This window comes from Sphaeramia orbicularis, chromosome 22 (assembly GCF_902148855.1).
Source record: "Sphaeramia orbicularis chromosome 22, fSphaOr1.1, whole genome shotgun sequence".
In the NCBI taxonomy this organism is placed as follows: domain Eukaryota; kingdom Metazoa; phylum Chordata; class Actinopteri; order Kurtiformes; family Apogonidae; genus Sphaeramia; species Sphaeramia orbicularis.
Genome location: NC_043978.1, coordinates 11181718 through 11208404, shown reverse-complemented (window position 1 = coordinate 11208404; position 26687 = coordinate 11181718). Strand labels below are relative to the sequence as shown.

Here is a 26687-nt window from a genome sequence, read left to right as displayed (position 1 = left end):
AAAATGCCTTTTTAACAGTATCATGATATATTATATTGTGATCCTAGTATTGTGATTTGTATCGTATCGCCAGATTCTTGCCAATATACAGCCCTATCCAAATGTGATAGAAACTAAAACACATAAATCTTTCAATAAGTCTATGTTTTTGAGTGTATGACAACTGATATGATGGATTTACTTACATTTTCAGTCATTATTGCAGGAAAATAAAGCTAATAACTTCATCCTGATTAAAAATAGAATGATTTTATACAGAACAATCTGTGTAACCTCAGGAAACACACTGTAATGTAATGAAATGTCATGCATCTGGCACATAGTTCCCTCTGTAAACACGATTCAGACTGGCTTAGTTGTGGTGCCACTTGTTTGTTGTAAGTAGAGAACAATTAAATTAGTGTTATTTTTTATCGCCTCACACCGAACATGGCAACAATTAACCAAAGTCAACTCTGCCAAAGGAGCTGGAAGCCTCCACACAGTAGAGTTGGATGTCTTTCAGCCGGTGCCAGACATTTGCAAAGACTGCAGAGCAAATCATCAAACATAAAAAGAAAACTGTACATCGTGTCCAACGTCGACAATCAATCACGCTGAAGGATCTCTCAGAGGTTTGCCCAGCAATCACCCCGATGAATTCAACATGTCGAAAGGAGACGACAACTTCGACAGTTGTGTTGTGAGTGAGAGCGGTTTTAGCCCCGGTTTATCAGGTCAAATTAACCCATGAAGACCCAGAGCTACTTTTGGGGCAGGTCCCAAAGGAAGCTTTCTACCTTCTGAACCTTTTTTAAGTGATTTATCACCATTTATTATTATATTATTCTCTGAATTTGCAGGGATTTTTTGGGTGAAAATCATATTTTTCCATATTTAATTCACTGATCATGCAGATTTTAATTAAAAAACTCTGATTAAAGTTGAAGGTTGTTATATTGAAACAAAGAAAACTAAAGAAAAAGTGACTTTTTCAGCAAAATCTCTCATTAACTGAACATAAACCCAGTGTGTCCATCCACTGTCACTGATCCAACTCCATGGGTTTTACTGGTGAATCAATGTTTCAGTTTTTTACTCATTTGGTTGCTTATTTTCTCTACGTTATTATTTTGTAAATTTTCTTATTTGCTTTTGTTCATTTTGTTAATTTCATTTATTATTTTACTTGTTTCTGTTCATTTTCTTGCCTGTTTTCTTTTTTGTTTTTAATTTAATTCAGTTGGTGGCTTTTTTGTTAATGTTACTTATAATTTTGTTTGATTTATTATAAATTTGTTTTCAGTTTATTCATTACTTTGGTGGTTTTTGTTCATTTTGTTGCTTATTTATTATATGCAACATACCCACTGACCACCCAACAACCTCCAACCCACCACCCCCCTCTCTGTGGATATGTATTCTGTGTTCAAAAATACATTCTGTATATATATTCTGTACATATATATGCTGTATATACTGTAATTATCCCATTTGCACTACTGTACATAATAGACATTCAGGTAGACATATACTATATAGCATTCATACCACACTCCCTGTATACACTGTATAACATGTTAAATACGGTATCATATGTTATTTTAATCTGTAACATTTAATATTTAATCACTGCCTAAGTACTTCTGGTTAGATGCAAATGGCATTTTGCTGCTTTGTACTCATGACATGTGCAATGACAATAAAGTTGAATCATATCAAATGAACTATTTTACTCTTTTTTATTTTATTTTACTGTAACACATTTTTTTTTTGCTTTTTTTTCCACATAATTTATTATTTTGTAGTTTTTTTTAATTCATTTTTGTTTCTTTTTCTCCACTGTCATTGATCCAACTCCATGGGTTTTACTGGTGAATCAGTGCTGTAGAAGATGATGGTGTTTCCATGGTAACTACTGAGCCTCTGAACGTCCAAATGGGTCATATCTGATGACCATGAAAAGATAAATAACTGTATTTTACACCAATTATTTACATGTACTGATAGGATTAGTGGATCAGCAGGTATTAAACAGTTTAGATCAGTAGATGGTTTAGGTTTCCAGTGGATGTTTGGGTCTTTATGGGTTAAACCTGGGTCTCGTTTAACCCAGGCCAGAATATACCCCACTTGTGCATTATACTATATTAAACTTATATTATATTGCATCATAATGTGCTTTTATTTTAATGTGTAAATACTACTGACAGGTGCGGTAGTAGTCTTCGATCTTTGTGGAAGTCTAATATTTTTACTAAGTCTATGTTTAGAGTTTTAATTAGATTTTTCATTTAATTAACCTGACAAAGCTGAACCCCTAATAAAATGTTAAAAAATTAAGTAATCCTTGTGTATTTCACTCAACACTGCTGATATAATCTGACCTGAGCGGTATGATTTAGCCTAAACCATAATAAACCTGGGTTATAATCTAACCCCAGGTCTAGTTTGGACTGGGGAGTGAACTATGGCCTGTTTCCGTGGTTACCGTCCTCTTACCCAGTCTTTGGAGGTACTGCACCGTCCTCTCGTGGCCCTTCAGGGGGGAGTTGGCCTTGGTCGACTGGTCCAGCAGCACCTGGAGAGCTGGAGGAGGCCAAACAGGGTGAGGAGAGGCCAAAAGAGGCCAGAGGAGGAGGGGGGCGGGGGGGAGACAAATGAGAGGTTTAGTCTGAGTTATGGAGAGCAGTGAACATGTCATCGACTGGGCTGTGTGCTGCGTTACATCATTTCCATTAACAGAGCGAATGCGCAGTGTTAATTGGGGGCTGGGAACAGCTGGTTCCAGTTGGCAGACGGCGTTCAGCACCATGACATCATAAAGCAGTGTTTTCCAACCTTGAGGTCGGGACCCCACGTGGGGTCGCCTGGAATTCAAATGGGGTCGCCTGAAATTTCTAGTAATAGATAAAAAATGTAAACTTACAAATAAAAATTTACATTATGTAGCAGTGGTTCCCAACCTTTTTTGTCTCCTGACCCCATTTTAACATCACAAATTTCTGTTGACCCCAGACATTCAAAACAGAGATTTTTTTTTTTTTTTTTTTGCTAAAATTAATTTTTTGTTGATCATGTAATAGTTTGCTATACTATGTTGCAAATAAACGTTAATTTTAGACAACATTTAGGCTATATAATGTAAATTTTTATTAGTAAGTTTAAATTTTTTAATCTTTTTTTATAAATTATTATAAATTTCAGGTGACCCCAGACATTCTAAACGGAGACCTTTTATTTGCTAAAACTGATTCGTTTAGGATCGTGTAATAGTTTGCTATAATATGTTGCAAATAAACGTTAATTTTAGGCAACATTTAGGCTAAATAATGTAAATTTTTATTAGTAAGTTTTAATTTTTTATCAATTAGTAGAAATTTCAGGCGACCCCATTTGAATTCCAGGCAACCCCACATGGGGTCCCGACCCCAAGGTTGAAAATCCCTGTTATAGAGCCAAAATGTCATCTAAAATTAACGTTTATTTGCAACATAGTATAGCAAACTATTACAAGATCAAAAACAAATTAATTTTAGCCAAAAAAAATGCCTCTATTTTGAATGTCTGGGGTCACCAGAAATTTGTGACATTAAAATGGGGTCACGAGCCAAAAAAGGTTGAGAACCACTGTCATAAAGAGCCAGTGAATGCAGGTTGATTAAAACCAGCCGCACCATCCAACCACAAACGGAAGAACAGTGAGACGGCTGTGATCGACCAACAGGCAGGAACCCTCCTCTGAGATCAACTCAACCGCTTCTTCAATACAGCTCTCACAAACCCACAAATACTGAGTCTGACCAGAAAGGCTCACGGCGGTCCTGCTCCTGGTACTGGAACTGGGTGGTACTGAGGACGGTGCTGGTGGGTTTGGTTTGGCATAAACTGATCTGAAAGCTAAAGCCAAAAACCTACATTTGACAAATTGGGAACAGATGTTGGAGTGTGAGTGTGTGTGTGTGTGTGTGTGTGTGTGTGAGTGTGAGTGCGTGAGTGTGTGTGTGTGTGTGTGTGTTGGGTTGTCAACGCTGAGGCCTTTGACACATAAACCACCCTGTCCAATAAAACTGATATGTGATGTCTGACATTACACGGATGGTTGACTTCTGCTGCTCCACAGTCCAGGATTTACTCTTCTATCTTCATTTAATACACAATGAGCATTATACACCAAGTACAGTGTACATTTAACTGATGCAAGTATTACAGTTTGAGTAGTTTATAAACTTCAAATAATAAAGGTGGAGAAAAATAGTAATTTAACTGTAAAAATAGGGTATTATATCGTACATACAGTTGCGGGAAAAATAATTAGACCACCCCTGTTTTCTTCAGTTTCTTGTTCATTTTAATGCCTGGTCCAACTAAAGGTACATTTGTTTGGACAAATATAATGGTAACAACAAAAATAGCTCATAGTAGTTTATATTCATATAATCTGTATTATAGAGTTAGTGTTAATACTGACGTTAGCTTCTTGTATATTTTAGTATTTCTCAGTAATTTTTTGTACAGGGTGGGGAAGCAAAATTTACAATATTTTGAGGCAGGGATTGAAAGACAGTGTATGACCAATTAGTTTATTGAAAGTCATGAGAATTTATTTGCCACAAGAAAATTGACATAATAGAAAATGTTTTTATTCTATGTGTCCTCCTTCTTTCTCAATAACTGCCTTCACACGCTTCCTGAAACTTGCGCAAGTGTTCCTCAAATATTCGGGTGACAACTTCTCCCATTCTTCTTTAATAGTATCTTCCAGACTTTCTTGTAATAGTTTTGCTCATAGTCATTCTCTTCTTTCCATTATAAACAGTCTTTATGGACACTCCAACTATTTTTGAAATCTCCTTTGGTGTGACGAGTGCATTCAGCAAATCACACACTCTTTGACGTTTGCTTTCCTGATTACTCATATGGGCAAAAGTTTCTGAAAAGGTATGGATAATAGTGTTAGGTATGATTATGACATCAATATATGTTTGGTTTCAAAACAACTGACGTAGTGCCTGCTGAGAAAAAACAACTAAATGTTCATTGTAAATTTTGCTTCCCCACCCTGTATATTGTCAATACTCCTCAGTATGTATTTTCAGTATAATTTGTGTGATACTTTTATGCAGTCTCATTGCCGCTAAATAAGAAACAGAGGTGATAAACTGATTTGCATTGTTCCTCTAACAGTGACAATAAAGAACTATTCTATTCAATTCAATTCTATTCTATTCTATTCTATTCTATTCTATTCCAGAACCTGCACTTCTTACGTATGTTTTTCTTTTCTGTCTTTATATAAGTGTATGTACAGTCACGAAAAAAATTATTAGACCACCCTTGTTTTCTTCAGTTTGTTGTTCATTTTAGTGCGTGGTCCAACTAAATGTACATTTGTTTGGACAAATATAATGATACAAACAAAAATAGCTTATAAGATTTTAATTTAAGAGCTGATATCTATCCATTTTCCATGTTTTCTTGATAATAACCAAAATCACTTCAGTTCTTCCATCAATATATGCCATTGTACTGACAAAAACAGTGCTTTTAGACATTCCATGTTTTCTTTTCTGTCTGTTTTAGTCACATGATACACACAGGAGTTAGTACTGGATTGCACTACTGTTTCTGATGACTTCTGATGGTCTAATCATTTTTTCCGCGACTGTATGAAATAACCTGATGACTGATAGAAACAGTCTACTGTGTGTTATGTCAGATACTCGTTGATTATAGCTTTTAGATTGTGCAGCTCAAATGTACATATTTACAGTTATAATAACATACTTTTTTGTTTTCACATTAGAGGAATTTATCGATATTCAAGCAGACGTTTCCCACAGCGTCGTGAATGTTTGTTTTGCAGGGGTTTTGATTTTCATGTAACATCACTCAGTTTACTTTGAAGGTTCAGTGTGAGAAGAAGATTTAGTGGGATTTAGGAGATTTCAGAGCAGAAATATAATATTCATAATGTTGGGATAATCGTCTGTTTATATCTACAGAGGGAACAGGTCCAGTTTGTTTCTCCAGTAACTCAGAACAAACTTCCTCTTCTCCTTTTGTTTCTATTGTATAACATGTTTCATCCACGGTTTATGTCCTCTTTTCTCACCTTCATGCAGTCTTTATCCACGTGGAACTGACTCTGTGAAGTTCCCCTAAATCTAAATGTTCTACGAATACAAAGTGAACTTCTGCAGCCTTTGTTGTCATGTCCTACTGGTGTTTTAATGTGTAATTTTACAAACCGACAAATAAATTAACTGATCGAGGCAGAAGTTTTATGGCAAAATCACCAAGTTTGTGTGAGTTAGGTTGCTTAGAATAGATGGATAAAAGTCTGTTTGACCCAGTGGACTCTGAGTTAAGAACATCTGAACTCCTCTGATTAGAGACCGTAGCGTTGATTTATTTCATACTAATTTCATGAGATAGAAACAATACAAAAAGTGCAACTCCATGTCATAAAATGGGTGGGAGGCTCATAGACATTTACAAACAGGGTGGGGTGGGTTAAGCTGTTTTATTTTATTTTTTACATAATTGTTGATTTCTATTATGGAGTATCATCAGCGTCAATGTGTTTCATTACATGTGAGTCATATGATTCTGTTCACACTCAAACACCATGTATCTCTTTAACCCAGTGTTTTTCAACCTTGGGGTCAGGACCCCACGTGGGGTCGCCTGGAATTCAAACGAGGTCGCCTGAAATTTCTAGTAATTGATAAAAGTAAAAATAAAAACTTACAAAAGTTGTTGAGTTAACAGAGACAATCCCAGTCCATAAAAGACAAACTGTGAGTCTGAAACTGCAGCACTGTGGTTCTGTTTGTCTGTCAAATGTTCATTGTGGTCAGTTTCAGATGCTGCAGCTCTTTCATAATTCATAGTTTGAGTTCTTGTTTGTTCAGTATTAATTGTCAGCCTTGTAAATCCAAGCTGGACTGACTGTACATATTCTGACCAAGGAAAACTAAATTCTCCCTTTGTGCAGTAATCTACACCTGGCTTTTCTGCCTCCGTCCACAATAATATACATTATATAGACTACACGTCCTCTAAAATGAATGTTTATTTGCAACATAGTATAGAAAACTATTACATGTCTGGGGTAGCCAGAAATTTGTGATGTCAAAATGGGGTGAAGAGCCAAAAAAGGTTGGGCACCCCTGCTTTAACTCTGACATGTCTGTGGTGAGCGTTCGGAATAAATTATTTCTTTTAAATATTCATAAAAATTCAACCATTTGCTCAATAGGAACAATTTCCAAATGTGCTGATAGAATAGACCTTGTCCTTTCTATAGACATCTGAGCATGTTCAGTGCACCCCCGCCGCCTGTGTAATGGGGGGCAAAACACAGAGCAGTAAGTGAGACCGACTCACTATAAAAAATAGACGGTTTGGGATTTTTTTTGTAAAATGTATTTTGGACAGAGCTGTGGGAAAAGTCAAATTCACTCAGTAAATTAACTATGCTCTTAATGGAAGACAGATGACGTCTTTTGTTTTGTGTAGAAATGCACAAAATAGAAAATGCAGAATTCTTTTTGATGAATCAAATGTGGCGTAATCTAATACTGCTCACAGAATAATACCATTTTATGCTAAAAGGGTTCATTTTTAAAGCAGAACTCTGCAAACTCTATGAGAAAGAAAGACATTTTTGTTTTATTTCTTGCCCTGACAATATTCATGACAGATTTATTCAGTGAAATGAGTACAGAAATCCTCAGAGCTTTGTCCAAGAGTTGTATTTAATACAACTGAGAAGAACTCACAGTTCACACCAGTGGATAAGGGTCACTCCTGCAGATCTGTTTGGATCTGTAGGTTCATTATATGGACAAAAGTATGTGGACACATTGAATTCAGGTGTTTCTTTTCAAACAGGGGTCTGGGATACAAAACAATGATGACTGATGTCAGAATATAGTTTTATATTATGGGATAAATATCATTGCATTGGTTAGTTTGGTTTAAATTGTTATCTTTGTTTCCAAAATGCCCCAGAGATGGTTTGGACTTAATTTCTCTCAACATTGATTTTTTTTCTTTTTGAAATAAATCGATGACTATGATTTTAAATGTTATTGCTCTAAATTTCTAAAATATTTGTCATGCTCTGACTGTAAATAATATTCTTCTACCACAACTAACCATCTACGTTCTCCACATCTCACTTAAACTTTAACGAAATATTAACATTTCCTGTTTAATTATTATTATACAGAAACACCTGAATTCAACATGTCCACATACTTTTGTCCACACAGTGTGAATCTGTTCAGGTGATTGATTGTTATCAACTCGTACCTTTCTGGTGCAGACCCTTCTTCTCATAGAGGATGATGAGTTCACTGTACTTGTGGGCCTTCTTTAGGACGTACTCGCTCTCCTCGATGTGGCAGTGGTTGTTTTCCAGACGGAGGAGGGGGGACACGAGGGCCACGTTTGTCTAAACAGACGACAGGAAGCATTAGTTAAACGTGCACTGTACTTTGTGTTCAATGAGTCCACGTAGAGATAAAAGAACTGATATTTAGTTCTTTTACATCTGCGCATGTGGAAAAACAATTAAAATTGCAGAGAACCGAAGTTATGTAGTTCAGCATGAGTGGAAGACAATAACAGGAAGTTTGATTCTACCATCACTACATACGTACAAACTCCAAAAGAAATCCAATAATAGACTGGAGTGTCTAAACCAAGGTTTATTGATTATCATATTTCGTAAGTGCATGTAAATGTGTTAGATCTGAATATTATTATTCGATTACTCCCAGTTATCTGACTTTTATGATCATGTAAACAGGCTCAGTGATCTTCTGCTTCAGGTGGTTGATGTCCCGTATCTTTGTTCCATATGTGATATGTTTAACATAAGCCAACAGACATAGACCCAGGGCAGTGATATATGGTGAAGGATGTGTCCAGGGAGTTAAACCATCCACTCCAATCCACTGATCTGGACATGTTGGATTTAGGAACCCACCAACATGCAGAACCCAGTGTGGTGGTGCACCGTCTATCTGGAACATGATAGTTGGTTGAAGGTCATCCAGCTGTGGTGACACATATTCAGTCCAAAGGTCAAAGGTCAACAGTCGCACTAATTGATCTGTCGTTGAAGAAAAAGGGACCAAGTGATTCGACTGCGTATGATGCAATAATGTGATTAAAACTTTGAAAACCACTGAGTCCATAGAACAAATCTGAGTAACATATCTCATCAGCTGCTTTTGTAATAAATGGTTTAAACTGTAAAGAGACTTTGTGGACACCCATTATAGTGTAGAGCTGCAACAAGTACTCGAGTAATCTGAGTACAAAAAAATCCTCGAATCATTTTTTTTGCTTTGAGTATTCATTTAATTATTGATTTTGTTTAAGTAGCCACTTGTGTTGCACCCCGGGGATCGTGTTCTACACGGACTGTAAACAGTGACATATGCGACTTAAGAGTCAAAAAGTTGGTGCTATGGAAGAGAGTGAGGAGACGGTCTGCAAAAGGCAAAAGTTTGGGATCACTTTGAACCTAAAAAAACTTATAATCCCGTGCAATGTGTGTAAGTCCACATCTGAAGCCAGCACAAGGTAAATGCCAGTCTTCCACTCAACAGTAGTCAATTTAACGTGATCGCTAACTGAGAAACACAGCAGCTCTGGTTAGAACGTAGGATATATATATATATATATATATATATATATATATATATATATATATATATATATATATATATATATATATATATATATATATATATAAAATTTAAAAAAAGCTTTGTGGGGACCGTGCCTTTTCTGTTGCTGCTCCAAAGCTGTGGAACCAGTTCCCTTTAGATGTTTGACAGGCTCAGTCTGTGCCTGGATTTAAATCACATCTAAAAACACACTTTTTGTCATTGGCTTTTATTCAACGAGTGAGATGTTTTTTAGATTTCCAATGTTATTTTTACCTGATTTTAATTTGTCTTTATTTTTATGATGGTTGTATTTTTTGTTGTCCTTAGCCTGCTTTGCATCCTGTGTTATCCCTGTTTTACTTATTTATTTATTCCCTTGAATTATGATTTGTGTATGGCACTTTGGACAGCTGCAGCGTTTTTAAAGTGCTTTATAAACTAGAAAAGCACTTGGAGAGTGCAGACCTCCGCCAAGGCAGATCAGTGCCCCCCCCCCCCCCCCATTTGTTCCTTGTGCCAGTATCAACATTTTCTGAAAATTTCATCCAAATCCGTCCAAAACCTTTTGAGTTATCTTGCTAACAGACAAACCCTGATGAAAACATAACCTCCACCGTTACACTTGGCGGAGGTAATATGGTATGGTATGGTATGGTATGGTATGGTATGGTATGGTATGGTATGGTATGGTATGGTATGGTATGGCATTGTATTGTATTGTACTGTATTGTATGGTATTGTGTAATAATGAGTCTCGATGACGGCTTTGATGATGGCTTGATGATGAAATCCGATTACTCGATTAATTGCTCAAATATTCAGTAGAAAACTCGACTTCAAAACAAATCGACAGGTGCAGCCCTACCACAGAGTTGAGTCCTGTCAACCCAAATCACACTGTATCTTACAGGATTTCCCTGCTGGTTCTGACTTGTAGTTCTGCTGAAGTCCAACATGTCTCTTAAAGGAAACACCTGGTGCTGTTTTTCCTGGATGCACCAAACTGCAACAACTGGTTCTTCTTAATGTGGACAAGCAGCAGAACGATCCTGAGGTCCAAGCACGACTTAAAGGCTTTAAGAGACTTTACTTTGGCTACTGACATCCATGATCTCACTCCGTTTGGTCACAATACAAGCGCTTGACCAAAAAATGGGATGTGACACACAGATTGGCATAAGTTTTGCTTTGTTGTCCTGGTGATTGATGTCCACATCAACAGCAGGACCTCATTACTACAGATAAAACACAGCAGCCAGTCCCACGCTGATAAGTGACGCCTCCTGTCAGTGGATGATGGAAACTGTAAAGTCTGTTAAATACTTTATTAGGAAATATAAGAGGTGTGCTGACAGTTATAAGCATTTGTCAGCCTAGAGGGATATTTGTCTCCATTCCACACCTGAACCAAGGAGTAAATAGATGAAGAATAGGAAACACAGCAAACAGGTAAAAGAAAAAAAAAACTTCCAGATGACATGTACAATTCACAGGTTTTCGCTAAAATGTGTTTTGTTCCAAACCTTAAAATACATGTGACACCTACTGAAGGAAAGGCCCCTAGATGAAAACAACTGTACTAGAGGTTCCAGACAGCAGGATTCTGTTAGTCAGTGATTAACAGTTTCCCCAAAGGTCACTGCTGACTTTGGCAATGAAGCGATGACAGACTTTATGCCAAATGAGTTCAATAGATGCAGTGGCAGTGCTGACAGCATTCCACAGCTATAGGGGTTTAACTCTTCCAGCAGCTTTTAAAGTGGTTCTTTACAAGTTCATTCAACATGTGCATCTCCTACAACCAAAACACACTTTATATAAAAGATAAGATATTCCTTTATTAGTGCCATATGGGGAAAGTCCAAATTTACAAGAGCAAAGAGTGGAGCACAACAAAGTACACAAGAGCAAAAAGAGCATTCAGGCAGCACATCGAACAGATACACAAGACGAAATATAGAAATGTAACCAACGAATCAAAAAAAAGCTATAAATACCATTTACAGTTGTTGTGCACATGCTGAACATGCCACAGGTTGGATAGGGGAGATACTCATATGTACATCTATATGGACATACATAATTATATATAGTGCTGGGTAAAAAAATCGATTTGATTGATCTTAGATCAATTTTGTTTTAATTTTGCGTAATCGATTAATAGTGGATGAGATTGATTTTTCAGAGCAGGACCGGGAAGCGCAGGCGGCCCCGTCTTGCGAACCCCGGGTGAAGACTTGCTACGGCTCTGGCGCGGAAAAGACGCGGAGGAAGGGTGGGGAAAATCCCTCCTCCCGGCCTCAAACTGGAACACGCTGTGCAGGAACTGGCTGCCCGGAGATTCTCCGAGGCGAGTCGTGGAAGCTGGTCGTTCTTGGAATAATAATTTGGATCCATACTATCACCTATGGCTGAGTATGGCGTTAGAGGAATAGTAAAGCGATAATGTCCGAATGCTACGCTACACCCCCCCCCCCCCACCCCACCCCAGCCAACAATTATGGAGCGCATGCACACACACCCCCAGCCCCGCTCCCGTGAGTAGGAGCCACCAGCCATAAAACAGAATAAAGATGATGAAGAAGTCTATTCTGAGCCACTGTTGTCCTGTTCATTGTTTAACAGCAGATTCAGCTACTTCCTGCTGAAATGTCACATTTATTTCCTTTCTAATATCAATATTGATACTGATATATTCATGTGTTGCATGACTACAGTAGTCAAATAATCAGGTTACAACTCAAAATTGTACTTTGGTATCACTTAATTAATCTGAAGCAATCAATTAATACTGAATCGAATCGATATTGGATCAAATGGAATTGAATCGTGATTAATCAATTCAAAACCTTGTGAATCAAAATCGAATCGATTATGGAAATTGGCCATGATACCCAGACCTAATTATATACCATAATTTCTGGTCTATGAGCCGGTACTTTTTTCACACGCTGTGAACCCGTGGCTCAAACAATGATGCGACAAATTTATGTTACAACTTTCAATATTTCGGAAATTTGTCAAAAAATTCAAAAATCTAAATTTGTCAAAACTGTGACCAAACTTTATAGACATTGTCCCAAGGAAAAGACAAATAAAATTTGAAATGAATCCGACCAGCAGTTCCAGAGAAGAAGATTGTTGAAATCTGGACATTGGTGACCTTGAGTTTGACCCTTCAAGGTCACTCAAGGTTAAAGGTCATGGACCCAAATGAGTCCAAATATGGCTTCCTGTCAGTGATTACTAGTAACTACATTGATACCTCTAAGCATTTCCATGTTATGATGCATCACAATATGGACCATTATAAGGAGAGGTAAATTTTGAATATTTCAAAGATCTGTCAAAAATTCAAAATTCAAAATTCCTCAAAACAGTGAGCAAATTTTGTAGACATTGTCCCCAGGAAGATGCATTTAAAATTTATGAATCGGCCCATTTGCTGGTGAGATAAAAATAAAACATTACCTTATAGTGTACATGATGCCTTTAAGGACATGTGGGTCTTGCCAGACAGACTGTTTTGCATAATTACTGTTCATTAAATATTCAAACTGCTTTTCATAGTTTCATTAATTCTTCCCAGACCCCGGACCAGCATGAACAAACCCCAACCGACAGTACTGGACTATCTGATAATAATTCTACAGACTGTACAGGATGTGCTGCAAACTCAGGGTTTTCCCTCAGTTCTCAGAGGGCTTCGGTCCTGCTTGGGTTCAGCTATTTTTCCTAAGTTTGTGGGAGAAAAAGTTGGAGGGTTGAGGAATCTGAAGGTCATTGTATGAGAAAACTTTTCAATAAAGTATGATAATGATTTTCATTGTAGTCTAAAGGGATTTATGTTTATAAATGTTTAAAAGCCATGCAAAAAACAAGCACTATGGATTGAATGCAATCATAAAATCTAGAAAAGTCTGAGTACCTGCAGATCTGATGAAGCCAAATTCACAACTGTTTTAGACATTTTTCCTGTGTCTTTGTTCTAATTTCATTCCTTCCATTTACATTAACATCAGTTCAACAGACCTCATAGTTATTATGTTGGACCAGTCTGAACTATGTTTACAACCACTAAAAATAAACAAAAAATCCCCAAACATTCACTAAAATATACAAAATATGCTAAAATACACGAAAAATACAAAAAATATGCTAAAATACATTAAAATATGCTAAAATACACCAAAATACACAAAAAATCCCCAAACATGCAATAAAATACACAAAAAAATGCCGTAATACACTAAATGAATAATATAAATAAGTCATAAGTCATAATAAATATGATGAACAATAGTCCCCTGTGCCTTGCATTGCATGCAAGCACGCAGGGAACTAAAAATCCCCAAAGCATGCATTAAAATATACAAAAGAAATATGATGAAATGCATAAAAAACACAAAATGTAGGAGCCATTCTTTATGTATGTTATTTTTGTGTCTAGTTAATTGTGGATTCCCGATTTGAGTAAGGGGAGGGTAAATGGAAATCTATTTAGGGGGCAGGTAACTAGGTCACTGGGAAGAGATGGAGAGATTGTACGGTTTTTACCACTATCAGTTAGAAGTCATCATCATTCAGTAGTCATGTTGTCATGTAATCTTCATGACACGTTGATGTGACCATCTGCGAACGTTCAATAAAAGTGGGAAGCTCGCCGAAAGATTCTGTGTGGACATTAATTGCTTGGAAACACGTCAAAAACGCAGTCTCCATTACACAAAAAATATGCAAAAGTACATTAAAATATGCTAAAATACACAAAAAATCCCCAAAACATGCACTAAAATATGTAAAAACTAGAAAAGCACTCAGAGAGTGCAGGCCTCTGCCAAGGCAGATCAATGCCCCCCCCCCCGCCCCCGATCACCACCAAAATTTAATCATTTGTTCCTTGTGCCAGTATCAACATTTCCTGAAATTTTCATCCAAATCCGCCCATAACTTTTTGAGTTATCTTGCACACAGACAGACAGACAGACAGACAGACAGAGACAGACAGACAGACGCCGGCAAAAACATAACCTCCTTGGCGTAGGTAGAAAACTGCCATAATACACTAAATGACAGAAATACTCAAAAATATGCTAAAATACACAAAAAAAACGCGATTGAAGAAGCTGAATTTCTAACATTTTTAGACATTTTTCTGTCTTTGTTCAAATTTCATTCCTTCCATTCACATGAATATCAGTCCAACAGGCCTCATAGTTACTGTGTTGAACCATCTGAACCATGTTTACATCTAATAACATTACACTGACATTTGTCCATGAGTAATGTTTGTTCTACTGACGCTGAAGCTGTTAAAGCTCATACCTGAACCTCCCCACCCATGAACCCCTCCACACATGAATGACTGTTGGAGTTATTATAAACAAACATACACAAAAAACATATGGGGCCATTATTGTAGCAATATTATTTGCAAATGCGTGTGGAGAGTTGAGTGTCCGTATTTCAATCTGTCTGTGCGCAGTCGGATTTACAAATGTGTAAATGAATCTGTAAATGCGTGATGAGATTTGTGTGTCCACATTTCAATCTGTGTGTGTGGAGAGTTGTGTGTCCGTATCTCAATCTGTCTGCGCAGTTGGAGTCGTGTGTCTGCATCTCAATCTGTCTGTGTGCAGTCGGATTTGCAAATGTGTAAATGAATCTGTAAATGCGTGATGAGATTTGTGTGTCTGTACAACAATCTGCAAATGTGTAAAACAACTTGTGTGTGTGTGTAATCAGATTTGAAAAGTCAAAGTATTTTCACGGGTCAGACGTTTGGGGCTACGAATAATCCATGGGGCCATTATTCGTAGCCCCAAACGTCTGACCCGTCTCGTCGTTTGCAGCCATCTTTCCTTGCCCAGGTGAATCTTCTTCTTCTTCGATTTTTAGCGGCAGTTGGTGAACCTTGCAAGCACAACTCACGTAAACTCACGTCAGGTACAAGAACGAGCAAAGCCGAACGCAGCCGGAATGAGGGAGCCTGTGAGCCTGAGCCCAGGGCAGCCTGAGCCCAGGCACACAAACCTTGGTTTTACAGACAAATCCCGCTACGCATTTGTGGATCTGTCACGGCAGAAGTGTAGCAAAATTCACGTGTGTAAAGAGAGCCAATCGAGAAGCCGCTTGACTTGTAACCAATGATTTGTCTGTATTTCTGGGTCTTGTGGCGAAAATACTTTGACTTTTCAAATCTGATTACACACACACAAGTTGTTTTACACATTTGCAGATTGTTGTACAGACACACAAATCTCATCACGCATTTACAGATTCATTTACACATTTGCAAATCCGACTGCGCACAGACAGATTGAAATACGGACACTCAACTCTCCACACGCATTTGCAAATAATATTGCTACAATAATGGCCCCATAAAAACACACTAAAATAAACTAAAAATCTCCAAAACATGCACTAAAATATAAAAAAGAAATACGCTAAAATACACAAAAAATATGCTACAGTACACTAAAATATGCTAAAATACTCCAAAAATACATAAAAATATGCTAAAATACCCCAAAAAATCCCCAAAACATGCATTAACATACATAAAAAACCCCATAATACACTAAATGACAGAAATATTCAAAAATATGCTTAAATACACTAAAACACACCAAAATACACAAAAAATAGGCCCGCCCACCCATGAACCCCCATACCCATGAACCCCTCCACCAATGAATGACTGTTGGAGGCTCCTCTCATTCCCATCTCCGTTAAAATGATCAACACTAATTACACATTGGACTAATTCTGTACAAAGTAAAAATAGTAAATCTCATTTCTTGTGTCTGCGGGATTGTTCAGACCTTTGAGTGTCAGATTTAAGCATTAATTGTAAAACCAAACCAAAATGGAGAGCTGGACTGTGTGCGACTTACATGTAGGTAACATTTGAGCAGGGTTGTGTCGATGATCTGCAGGAGTTTTTTGCGACTCTTAATGGTCGGCGTTCCCTCCATGAGCGGAGACGTCGTAGACGGGTCGGAGTCATTCAGCTGTTTGACCAGGTGGCTCCGTTTCTGTCATGATAAAAATAAGTGTTTTATTATTAATGCATCTCCTTTAACCCTTTACTTTATAACCTCTGGGGAACCTTAAGACAAAAATGTACACACACAATAAAACTGATACAAAATCATCAGTGTTTTTTCCTTCATAAATCTCTTAAACCACCTAATTTTCAGGATTTTAACCATTTAAATGTCAGTTTGAACACACGAAGCTGCATGTTTTATTAAAAAAACAACACAAAATATCAGATATGTCATTGTTTTATATAAAAATCTTGTACATGTCAAAGGTTTCATTGCATTAGTAGTTACTGTTCAGTGCAGACCCTCATGGCCAAAATCCCCCTTTGACTTACATAGAAACTACATTTTTTAATCTCACATAAAAACTACTAATGCAATGAAATCAACGTTATTGTCAATATTTGAAATGTCCAAAACGCTGATATAAAACAATGACACATCCCTTCACCATATATATATATATATATATATATATATATATATATATATATATATATATATATATATATATATATATATATATATATATATTTTTTTTTTTTTTTTTTCAATAAAACAAGTGGCATCACATAATAAAATTAGCATTTAAATGGTTGAAATCCTGAAAATTATTAAACATTTGGTCGTTTTAAGCAGAGCTGAAGCAGAAAGAAATATTAATATTAGAGCTGCAATCGATTAATCGACTCAAAGTGATCCAAAAAAAATCATTCAACCACAATTCTCCTGAATCAAAGCTTTGTTTGCTTTGTTTCTCTGCTGTTAAACATTGGTTCCACTGTTGTGTTTCACACGGACACTTATTCTGATGCACAAAGAAGCTTCAATTCAGGACAACTGCAACAGAATATTTCTCTTCAATCAATTCAAGTTGATTAATCGCATTGTGAATTTTTGCATTGGCTTCAAGCACCTAATCGATTAATCGGTTGCAGCTCTAATTGATATTTGATAATTTTACAGCACAGGATGTAAAAAGTGTCAGTAGTGTGTAATAGACCTGTAACTAGTATTAGATCCAATAAATATGTCTAAAAAGAAATATTTGTACTGAATATTTGTACCATAAGCTGTAACACAGACATACTGATGGTTACTCACAAAAGAAAAATGACAAAAAATGTTCAAAAAGGGTCTGACGGGTCACTAAGGGTTAAAATAAGTGTCCTGGGTTGTTGTTAACTCACCTCGTTGAAACAGTGACTCAGAGTTAAACCACCAGTCTCGGTTTCAGGGTTTTGAATTATTTGAGCTGTGAGGAATGCTACGTATGCTCCAGCGGTCAGACCCACCTGTGTGAGGTAATCGATGAGGGCCAGGTGGGCCTTCTCCAGTTCAGCTCCAGACAGGGTGGGCAGAGGGTTTGGGTATTGCAGCTGTTTACGGTAGTCTGAAGGCAGCAGGTCTGGATACAGCCCAATCACATGAGTGGGATCTGAGGAGAAAGAGGACCGCACACATTCAGCAGATCAGATTTTCTTTAGTAGGACTGGATTCATGAAACTATTTTACAACATTATTATAAAAAAAAAAACCAAAACAGCTGACTGGAGCTCTGACTGTGAAGCTGTGAAGGTTGTGTGATGAAAAACATGTTAAACAGTATTTACAGTCTATGTAGGACAGGGGTCTCAAACAGAAATACTCAAAAACATGCTAAAATACACAAAAAAATACATTGAAATACACAAAAAATACGCTGTGAAGGTTGTGTGATGAAAAACATGTGGAGGGGTTTAGGTATGAGCTTTAACAGCTTCAGAGTCAGTAGAACAAACATTACTCATGAACAAGTGTTAGTGTAATGTTATTAGATGTAAACATGGTTCAGATGGTTCAACACAGTAACTATGAGGCCTGTTGGACTGATATTCATGTGAATGGAAGGAATGAAATTTGAACAAAGACAGAAAAATGTCTAAAAATGTTAGAAATTCAGCTTCTTCAATCGCGTATTTTTTGTGTATTTCAGTGTTTTTATTTGTGTATTTTAGCATGTTTTTGAGTATTTCTGTTTGAGACCCCTGTCCTACACAGACTGTAAATACTGTTTAACATGTTAAAATAGGCCAAATGCGGCCCCCCAAAGGTTCCAATGTGGCCCGTGGGATGAATTTGCAAAGTGCAAAAATTCATGTCAAACTAATTTTAGTTCAGGTTCCACATACACACCACTATGATCTCCAGTAAAATAATAACAGTATAAAAACCTATAAAAAATAACTCCATATTTTCTTCTTGGTTTGATGTGGAAAAAAATTATGTTTCATTATGTCTATAAATAATGACAACTTGAAATTTTTGTCTTGTTTTTAGTGCAAAAAATAACAAATTATGAAAATATTTACATTTACAAACTATCCTGTAACAATAAAATGTGAATAACCTGAACAGATATGAACAACCTGAAATGTCTAAAGAAAATTAAGCCCAATTTTAACAATTTCCTCCCTGTTACTAAGTGTTGAGTGTTTTTGTAGTTGTAGTTGAGGCATAATTTTGTTAAAATTGCACTTTTTTTTTTTTTTTTAGGAAATTTCAGTTTTTTCAGGTTATTCACGTCTTTTTTGTTTGGATAGTTTATAAAAGTAAGTATTTTCATAATTTAATGGGGGATTTTTGCACTAAAACCAAGACAAAAATTAGCAGTTGTCATTATTTATAGGTTATTATGCTATTATCAAATCGGGCTGAATGTGGAACCTGAAAGAAAATGAGTTTGAAACCCCTGATGTAGGAGGAGTTTGATATATTTCTCTTTAAAGCAGGGGTGTCAAATTCATTTTAGTTCAGGTTCCACATCCTCCCAATATGATCTGAAGTGGATCAGACCCGTAAAACAAGAACATAATAATATAAAAATAATATCAACTCCAAACTTGTCTCTATGATTTAAAGTGAAACAGTCAAATTACATGATGAAAAAACGTTTATATCTAACTATCCTTTAAAAAAAGTGAATAAAATATACAACCATTAAAAAACTGAAATCTTTAAAGAAAAATAAGTGAAGTGCAATTTTAACAATATTCTGCCTCAGTTTATCATTTACACATGTAAATTACAACTTACACTTCACAGTGGATCTACAAATACACAAAACATTGAACAACAAGAAGAATATTGGTACAATTACACTTATTTCTCTTAAGACGTTTCACTTTGTTCATATTTGTTCAGGTTATTCACATTTTTTTGTGAAAGGATAGTTTGTAAATGTAAATATTTTCATGTAATTTTACTTTTTTACACTAAAACAAACAGAAAAATGTGGAGTCGTCATTATTTATAGGTTATTATTATAGTGTGATACTGGTCTGTATAAGGCCCCTGAACTAAACTGATTGTTAAAATCTTGAGTGTTATTTTTACATTTTACAAATTCATCCCACAGGTCGGTTTGGAACCTTTAGTGGACCGGTACTGGCCCACGGGCCATATGTTTGACACCCGTACTTCAGAGCATGTGAAAATAACACAAACACAAAAAAGATTAGCAAAATAAACAGAAAAAATAATCAAATTAAAGAAATTCTCAAGAACACAGATCACATACTCAAAAAGGAGTAAGAAGTACAAATATACTAATTTATTTATTTTTACCAATCATTTATCTCATGATCTTATTTACAAGTATACAGTCATGTCCATAAGTATTTGGACAGTGATAGTGCTCTTATAGTTTTTCCTGTGTACACCAACACAGTGGATCTAAAAATAAACAATCCAGGTGTAGATAGATGGAAGTGTGGATTTTCAGATTTAAAGCAAGAATTTTGAACTAAAGGGGTTAAAGTTAGCTAACATTTTTAACTCATTATTAAAAAAAGTGGATTTTTTTTTTTTTTTTTGATGACATACTCCACCAGCTGCAGTTTGGTTACACGTTGGTGTTGTTTTGTAACAGTTCAATCAATACCAACACGCATTTTATGATATAATAGTGATGTTACTGTCATGAATCTTTTACTTTTTAAGACCTAACAACATATACACAGACACTGGAAGGCTGAACGTCAGATTCTTTCTTTCTTTTTATGGACTCATTCTCAAAATACAATCCAGATGTCTTGTTTGATGAAAAGAAAAACTAAATGTCATAACAGATTCATAAAACATCTCCATATAACTGCAGCTAATAAAAGGTAACATAAGCCCATTGAACCACCTTGGGGGGAACGGAACCATGTCCCCAGTTTGACCGAGGTCTGCTTCTAATTTTACAGACTGTTCCTGAACGCCTCACGGTTCCGGAGCCCTACCTGTGCCCAGTTTAGCGAACACCTGCATGGAGTCGTCAAACCTCTTCTGGCAGAACAGGTTGAAGGCGTAGAGGTTCTGGATGTGATGGATCTGCTGCTTCTTGTCGCCGTCTGAATCATCCTTCATCTTCTGGTGAGAAAAACCAGAGTCAAAAAGCTCATCACACGATGGTAAAACAGCTACAACGGAATGCCAGCCTCGAGGAATGGAATAAAACACATGAATGTCAGTGTTTATTCTTGGAAATGCACATGCAGAGATGTACTGTTAGATAAAGTAACCATAAAGGACAGACCCAGAGGAACTCTACTGTTCCCTGAACATGCTGCTCTGAACCCTCTGGTATTCATAATTCGTAAGGAATGACAATATGTTTTTCATACAGTTCATTTTTAACTTTAAAAATTATAATAATTGTATTTCATCAACTTGGGCCAAAAACAAAAATACCAAAAACTCAATAACTGTCATATTTTTAACCCTTTAAATGCCATGGTTAAAAACAGATATTTTTTATGCAAAAAACACAAAAAACTTTTATTTCAATATACAACATAAAAATGTTATTACTTATTTTTTGGATTTTTTCATCCTGGCATATGTCAATGATTAACTGAAACATTGGTTAATATATGCCCTATTATTATTATTATTTTGTGCTAGGTCAAATGTTAAATGCATTTTTTGATGCATCTAACATTGCATCATGCATTTTTTTTTTGATACAAAAAAAAAAACAAAAAACACAAAACTTTTTTTTCCCCATTTACTACATAAAAATTTGATTCCTTTTTTTTTTGCAGCCTGACATATTTCAATGATTTAAAGCAACATTGTTGGATATGCCTCATTATTATTTTTTGTGCTTTTTTTATTATTATTTATGTATTTTTTTAATTGATTCACTAATTAAATTTCTTATTCTATTTTTTGGTTTATCTTGTTCAGTTAAGTTTTATGCTATTAGTGAAGGAATTTAACATTGTTTATAATGTGCTGATTTTAGTGGATAGATCAGAATTTTTTTTAAAAATCATGCAAAAATGAACAAATTTTGAATTCTGACCTAAAACAAATCACAAAAAATAATCTGACCTTTTATAACATGAAGTGCAAAGTGTTTATAATATGCTCACCCAGATACCGGGAGGTTAATCCAGATAAGTGTTGTTTTTTCAATGTTTTTTTTTTTGTCTAAGCTGAAGCCCAAACTGAATCCTGAGGAACTGAATAAACTGATCTAAATGTAAAGTGAGGTGGTGTGGACACTCACCGCCAGCTGAAGAGCCAGCTCAAACTGCTTGTCCTGAAGAAGCTGCCGGATCTGGCTGGCTATCGACACCGGCACCAGACGCCACACAAAGTGGTTACTGGCAACGTACACGATATTTGGCCTGAGAGAGATAAAGGAGGGGAGATGAGATGGAGGACGGGTCAGAACAAAAGGGCTCTTCTTTGTGGGAAGGAAACCACTTCATTAGCATCATCAGAAGAAACCACAACCAAGTAACAAGATGAAAACAGTGTCTTTTATAGGAACCAAAGTGGTCGTCTCCATCGATATCTCATTTGGAACTTGTGTCCAACTTCTCTAGGGATGGGATTCATCAATGACCCCATGATTTGATTACGATTCACGGTGCATCTTAACCCTTAAAGACCCAAACAGCTTCCACAACAGCCCCTTCCACCACACAATGGATTAATAAGGTTATGTCCTTTTTAAAAGTAGAGAAAATTACATATTCAAAACAGGGAAACTCCAACAAATTCTACAATAAATGGCAACCATTTATGGATTTTTTTTTAAGTTTTTTTTTTTTTTTTTTTTTACATTTTTTTATTTTATTTATATTTTTTCTCATGTTAATGTGACCAGTTTAATTATTTTACACAGACTATGTCTTAGTATTCTTTTCATTGTATTGTTTGTCAGGTTTCATTGTTATTTGTTCTTAAAAATAAGCAAATCTAAATCTAATGGTGTATACAAACATGGTTAATGTTGACATCTGTGTGCCCTGGTATATGTCAGTACCTTTGTTTCTCTTGTACACACTTCAGTAAAAAATATGAAACAGAAAGACCCACACAGCCGCCACAGACCAAAATAATCTACTGATGTAAAATGTTTAATAACTGATGATCCATTCATCCTGAACGTGGAAACACCGTCATCTTCTACAACATTGATTCACCAGTAAAACTCATGTAATTTGATAAATGACAGTGGATAAACACACTGGTTTAATATTTTGCTGAAAAAATTCACTTTTTCTTCAGTTTTCTCTGTTTTAATACAATAACCATTGACTTTCCTCTGAACTTTCATGAATATCTACATGATCAGTGACTTAAATGCAGTGAAATACCTGCTTTACTTTTCTGCTAATGCAAGGTTTGCATACAACATCCTCATGTACTATTTAATGAAATAAATGGTGGAAAATACTATTTTAACAGGTAAATTCTCTGTTTACTGCAGAGCTGGGAAGTAACTAAGAATGAATATTTCATCATATTTTTCTGCATTTTAGTACATATTTTGCTGAGAATTTTTTGCTATTATTTCATACATTTTAACAAAAATATCTGGATGTTACACTCCATACATAAAAAAAAAAACAGTTATTTTAGCTGTGGTGCTTTTCAGTGGAATTATACATTATTTTACATCGGGTAAGACTTTATTTTGCGTAATTTTAAAACCTAATTAGACAGAATAGTAACACAACAGTAAGTAAGTGCATCTATGGTATCAACTCATACACAACAAACATAACAAAAGAAAAGCAATGTAACAGGCAAACAAGACAAATACAGAAAATGAAACAAGAAGGTCAATGTTGTACTTTTATACTTTAACATTTAGTGCAATAATCCCAACCCATGCACCTCGTCTTTTAATCATACCTTGTACATATTCCATACTGCCTGTATATATACTAATATGTTGTATATATTTATATAATCTGTATTATAGAGTTAGCTTTTTGTATATTTTAGTATTTCTTAGTAATTTTTTATATATTGTCAATGCTCTTCAGTATATATTTTCAGTATAATTTGTGTGATATTTTTATACAGTTACTTTGCACTTTAAGTGTCTTTGCTGCTAAATAAGAAACAGAGCTGAAAAACTGATTTTCATTCTTATTCTACTCTACTCTACTCTACTCTATTCTATTCTATTCTATTCCAGAACCTGCTCTTCTTGCATATGTTTTTCTGTCTTTATATAATTGTATGTATTTCTACATGAATAAATACAGTGTGTATTTTTTCATCCTGGCATAGATCAATGATTAACAGTGACATTGATTAAAGGTAGGGTAGGAGATGTTTTCCTGGAGCATTTTCTACTATATTGCTTACAATCCACTTCACACCCTGATTGCAACCAATTAATTAAATGCTCTAACACAAAAATTAAAAAAAATTAGCCACCTGTGGAAAGGACAGGACTGAAAAAAAAAAAACATCCAATCATTTTAACCAGCCCATCAAAATGATTGGATGGTGATACGTCTATCAAATTCAACTGCCCTTTGTCCCTCCCCCTTCCCCCCTCAGGAGTACAATCAATACAATGGAGGTGTGGCTTTGGGGGGGATGTCTGAAGAAAGGGGTTTGGACTTTTGAATTGTGTATTTTCAAAATGTAGCTTGCTCCAACCATTTTTCCAGGATCTCCTACCGTACCTTTAATTTGCATTATTATTTTTTTGTGCTAGGTCAAATGTTAAATGCTAAAATGTGTCAATGTACATTTTTTACTCACTTGGTAGTAGGGTGTTAGTATAGGAATTTAATGTGCTGCTGATTTTAGTGGCTGGGTCAGAATTTTAAACAATCATGCAAAAATGAAGGTTTTTCTTTCCTGTTTATATAAGTATATGTATTTTTCTACATGAGTACATAAAGTGTGCATTTTTGACACTTAAGGCCATTGGCAGACATCCTAAATCGTTACTGTTATCCTCTGTCAGCTGTTGTAGGCGTTGGAGACAAAGAGGACGGTTTGAGGCAGAAAACAGATCTGACCTTCCAGATGTGTACTGGGATCGATCACTGCTCAATACTAACTTTAATTCATTTCACTTCCGTTGTCACACAGCTGTCATAAAAACAGCACTAAAACACCTGCAGCGTCGAATTACCTCACACAGGAAAACTAAAGCAGACACATTTTGCAGAGCTGTGATCGATACCATTTCAGTTCCAATTGGACACAGCAGCTGAAAAACAAACACTCAACAGAATCTAAGCCCTGAGGAGACGCAACCCAGAGGATTAAAAAGTATATTAGTGTTATTTACTGTAATGCAGCGCTAAGCAAAACAGTTATTTTTATTGGCTGATTATGAATGTTAGAGTTAAGGTTCTGAATTGTGATTATATGACTCATTTTGTCCTGGTCTTACAACAACAGACGTGCAGTGAGTAGAACTGATAAGAGCTATTCACAAAGGAATAAGTCAGGCAGATACTAAAAGTCATGATCATTCATGTTTTGAATCGTCTTGAATTCTTGTAATTATACACGTTGAAAAAGAATAAAATCTATGTATATACAACCAATGATGTGTTGTCTATAGTGTAATGTAGTGTTGTTTTTTGTAAGTTGTTAACCATGTCAATAGTTATAATGTACATTATATATCATATGTTACCATCACTTCAAGTTCCAAATTATATATCCATGTATATGACACTAACTAAACTTTCTAGTTGTAAATTGACATAATATGAACTCTATAATTTTAGGTTTGACTTTTCACTAAAATATATTCAGTCACAGTCAAATAAATCACACCGAAATTGGTCGCACTTATGGAAACCGAAAAAAAAAAAATTGTAATAAAAACTAACAACGACAAACAAACATATCATTATCCTCTTTTGTACACACATATAGTGTATAAAAGTCATCCACTATATGGACAAAAGTATATTTTACTTAATATCTCTCAATATTGATTTTGTTTTTTTTAAATCAATGGCAATGATTTTAAATGTTCTTCCTCTAAATTTCTGAGATATTTTTTGTGCTCTGACTGTAAATAATTTTCTACCACAACTAACCATCTACTTTCTTCACATCTCACTGAGGAAGAAAAATCTACCATTAAACTTTAAGGAAATATTGATGTTTATAAACTATATGGACATAAATATTGGGACATATCATGTCTACAGCTGTTAGATGTCCTGGTCATGAGGATTTAAGATAAAAATGTCGATATTAATAATCAATATAATATTCATCCCGATATAAAACCGTATTATTGTTATGTATCCCATACCCCTGTTAGAAAAGAAACACCTGAATTCAATGTGTCCATATACTTTTGTTCATATAGTGCATGGCTTAGGCAATTATGCTATAAGGCTAACAATATTATGACTATATCAACGAGTGAAAGGTATATTTGTCACATAATGTAACAGAAACAATTCGTGACGAGTTAACATGGTCACTCATCAATAAAGGGAAGAGAAAACACCGAAATGCTGATGACTGTTAGTATGCACCAATCCTTCAGTTTATTTACTTCCTTTAGGCTGAATGAAGCTTAATGTTGCACTTAATTTATTATTTTAGCTTATGTACTTTTACTAAAATCAGTTTGTGTCCAAGCACTTTATCCATAATGTACATCAGATTTACTCTGCTAATCCTACACAATGGATTGATT

The 26687-nt window shown here is 35.6% G+C and overlaps 1 protein-coding gene across 3 annotated transcripts in view; it reads right to left on the bottom strand.

Moving 5' to 3' along the window:
• Positions 1–26687, bottom strand: part of LOC115413803 (vam6/Vps39-like protein) — a 76185-nt gene that overhangs the window by 23833 nt on the left and 25665 nt on the right. For 2 of the 3 annotated variants that reach the window (XM_030126901.1, XM_030126903.1), the window contains exons 11-16: positions 22263–22383; positions 20989–21118; positions 18019–18161; positions 16571–16711; positions 8302–8443; positions 2482–2568 (exon numbers count right to left, since the gene is read on the bottom strand). In XM_030126901.1, coding sequence (XP_029982761.1) covers positions 2482–2568; positions 8302–8443; positions 16571–16711; positions 18019–18161; positions 20989–21118; positions 22263–22383 — 764 coding nt within the window. The remainder of the gene's footprint in view (positions 1–2481; positions 2569–8301; positions 8444–16570; positions 16712–18018; positions 18162–20988; positions 21119–22262; positions 22384–26687) is intronic. The other variant, XM_030126902.1, reaches the window with a different exon arrangement.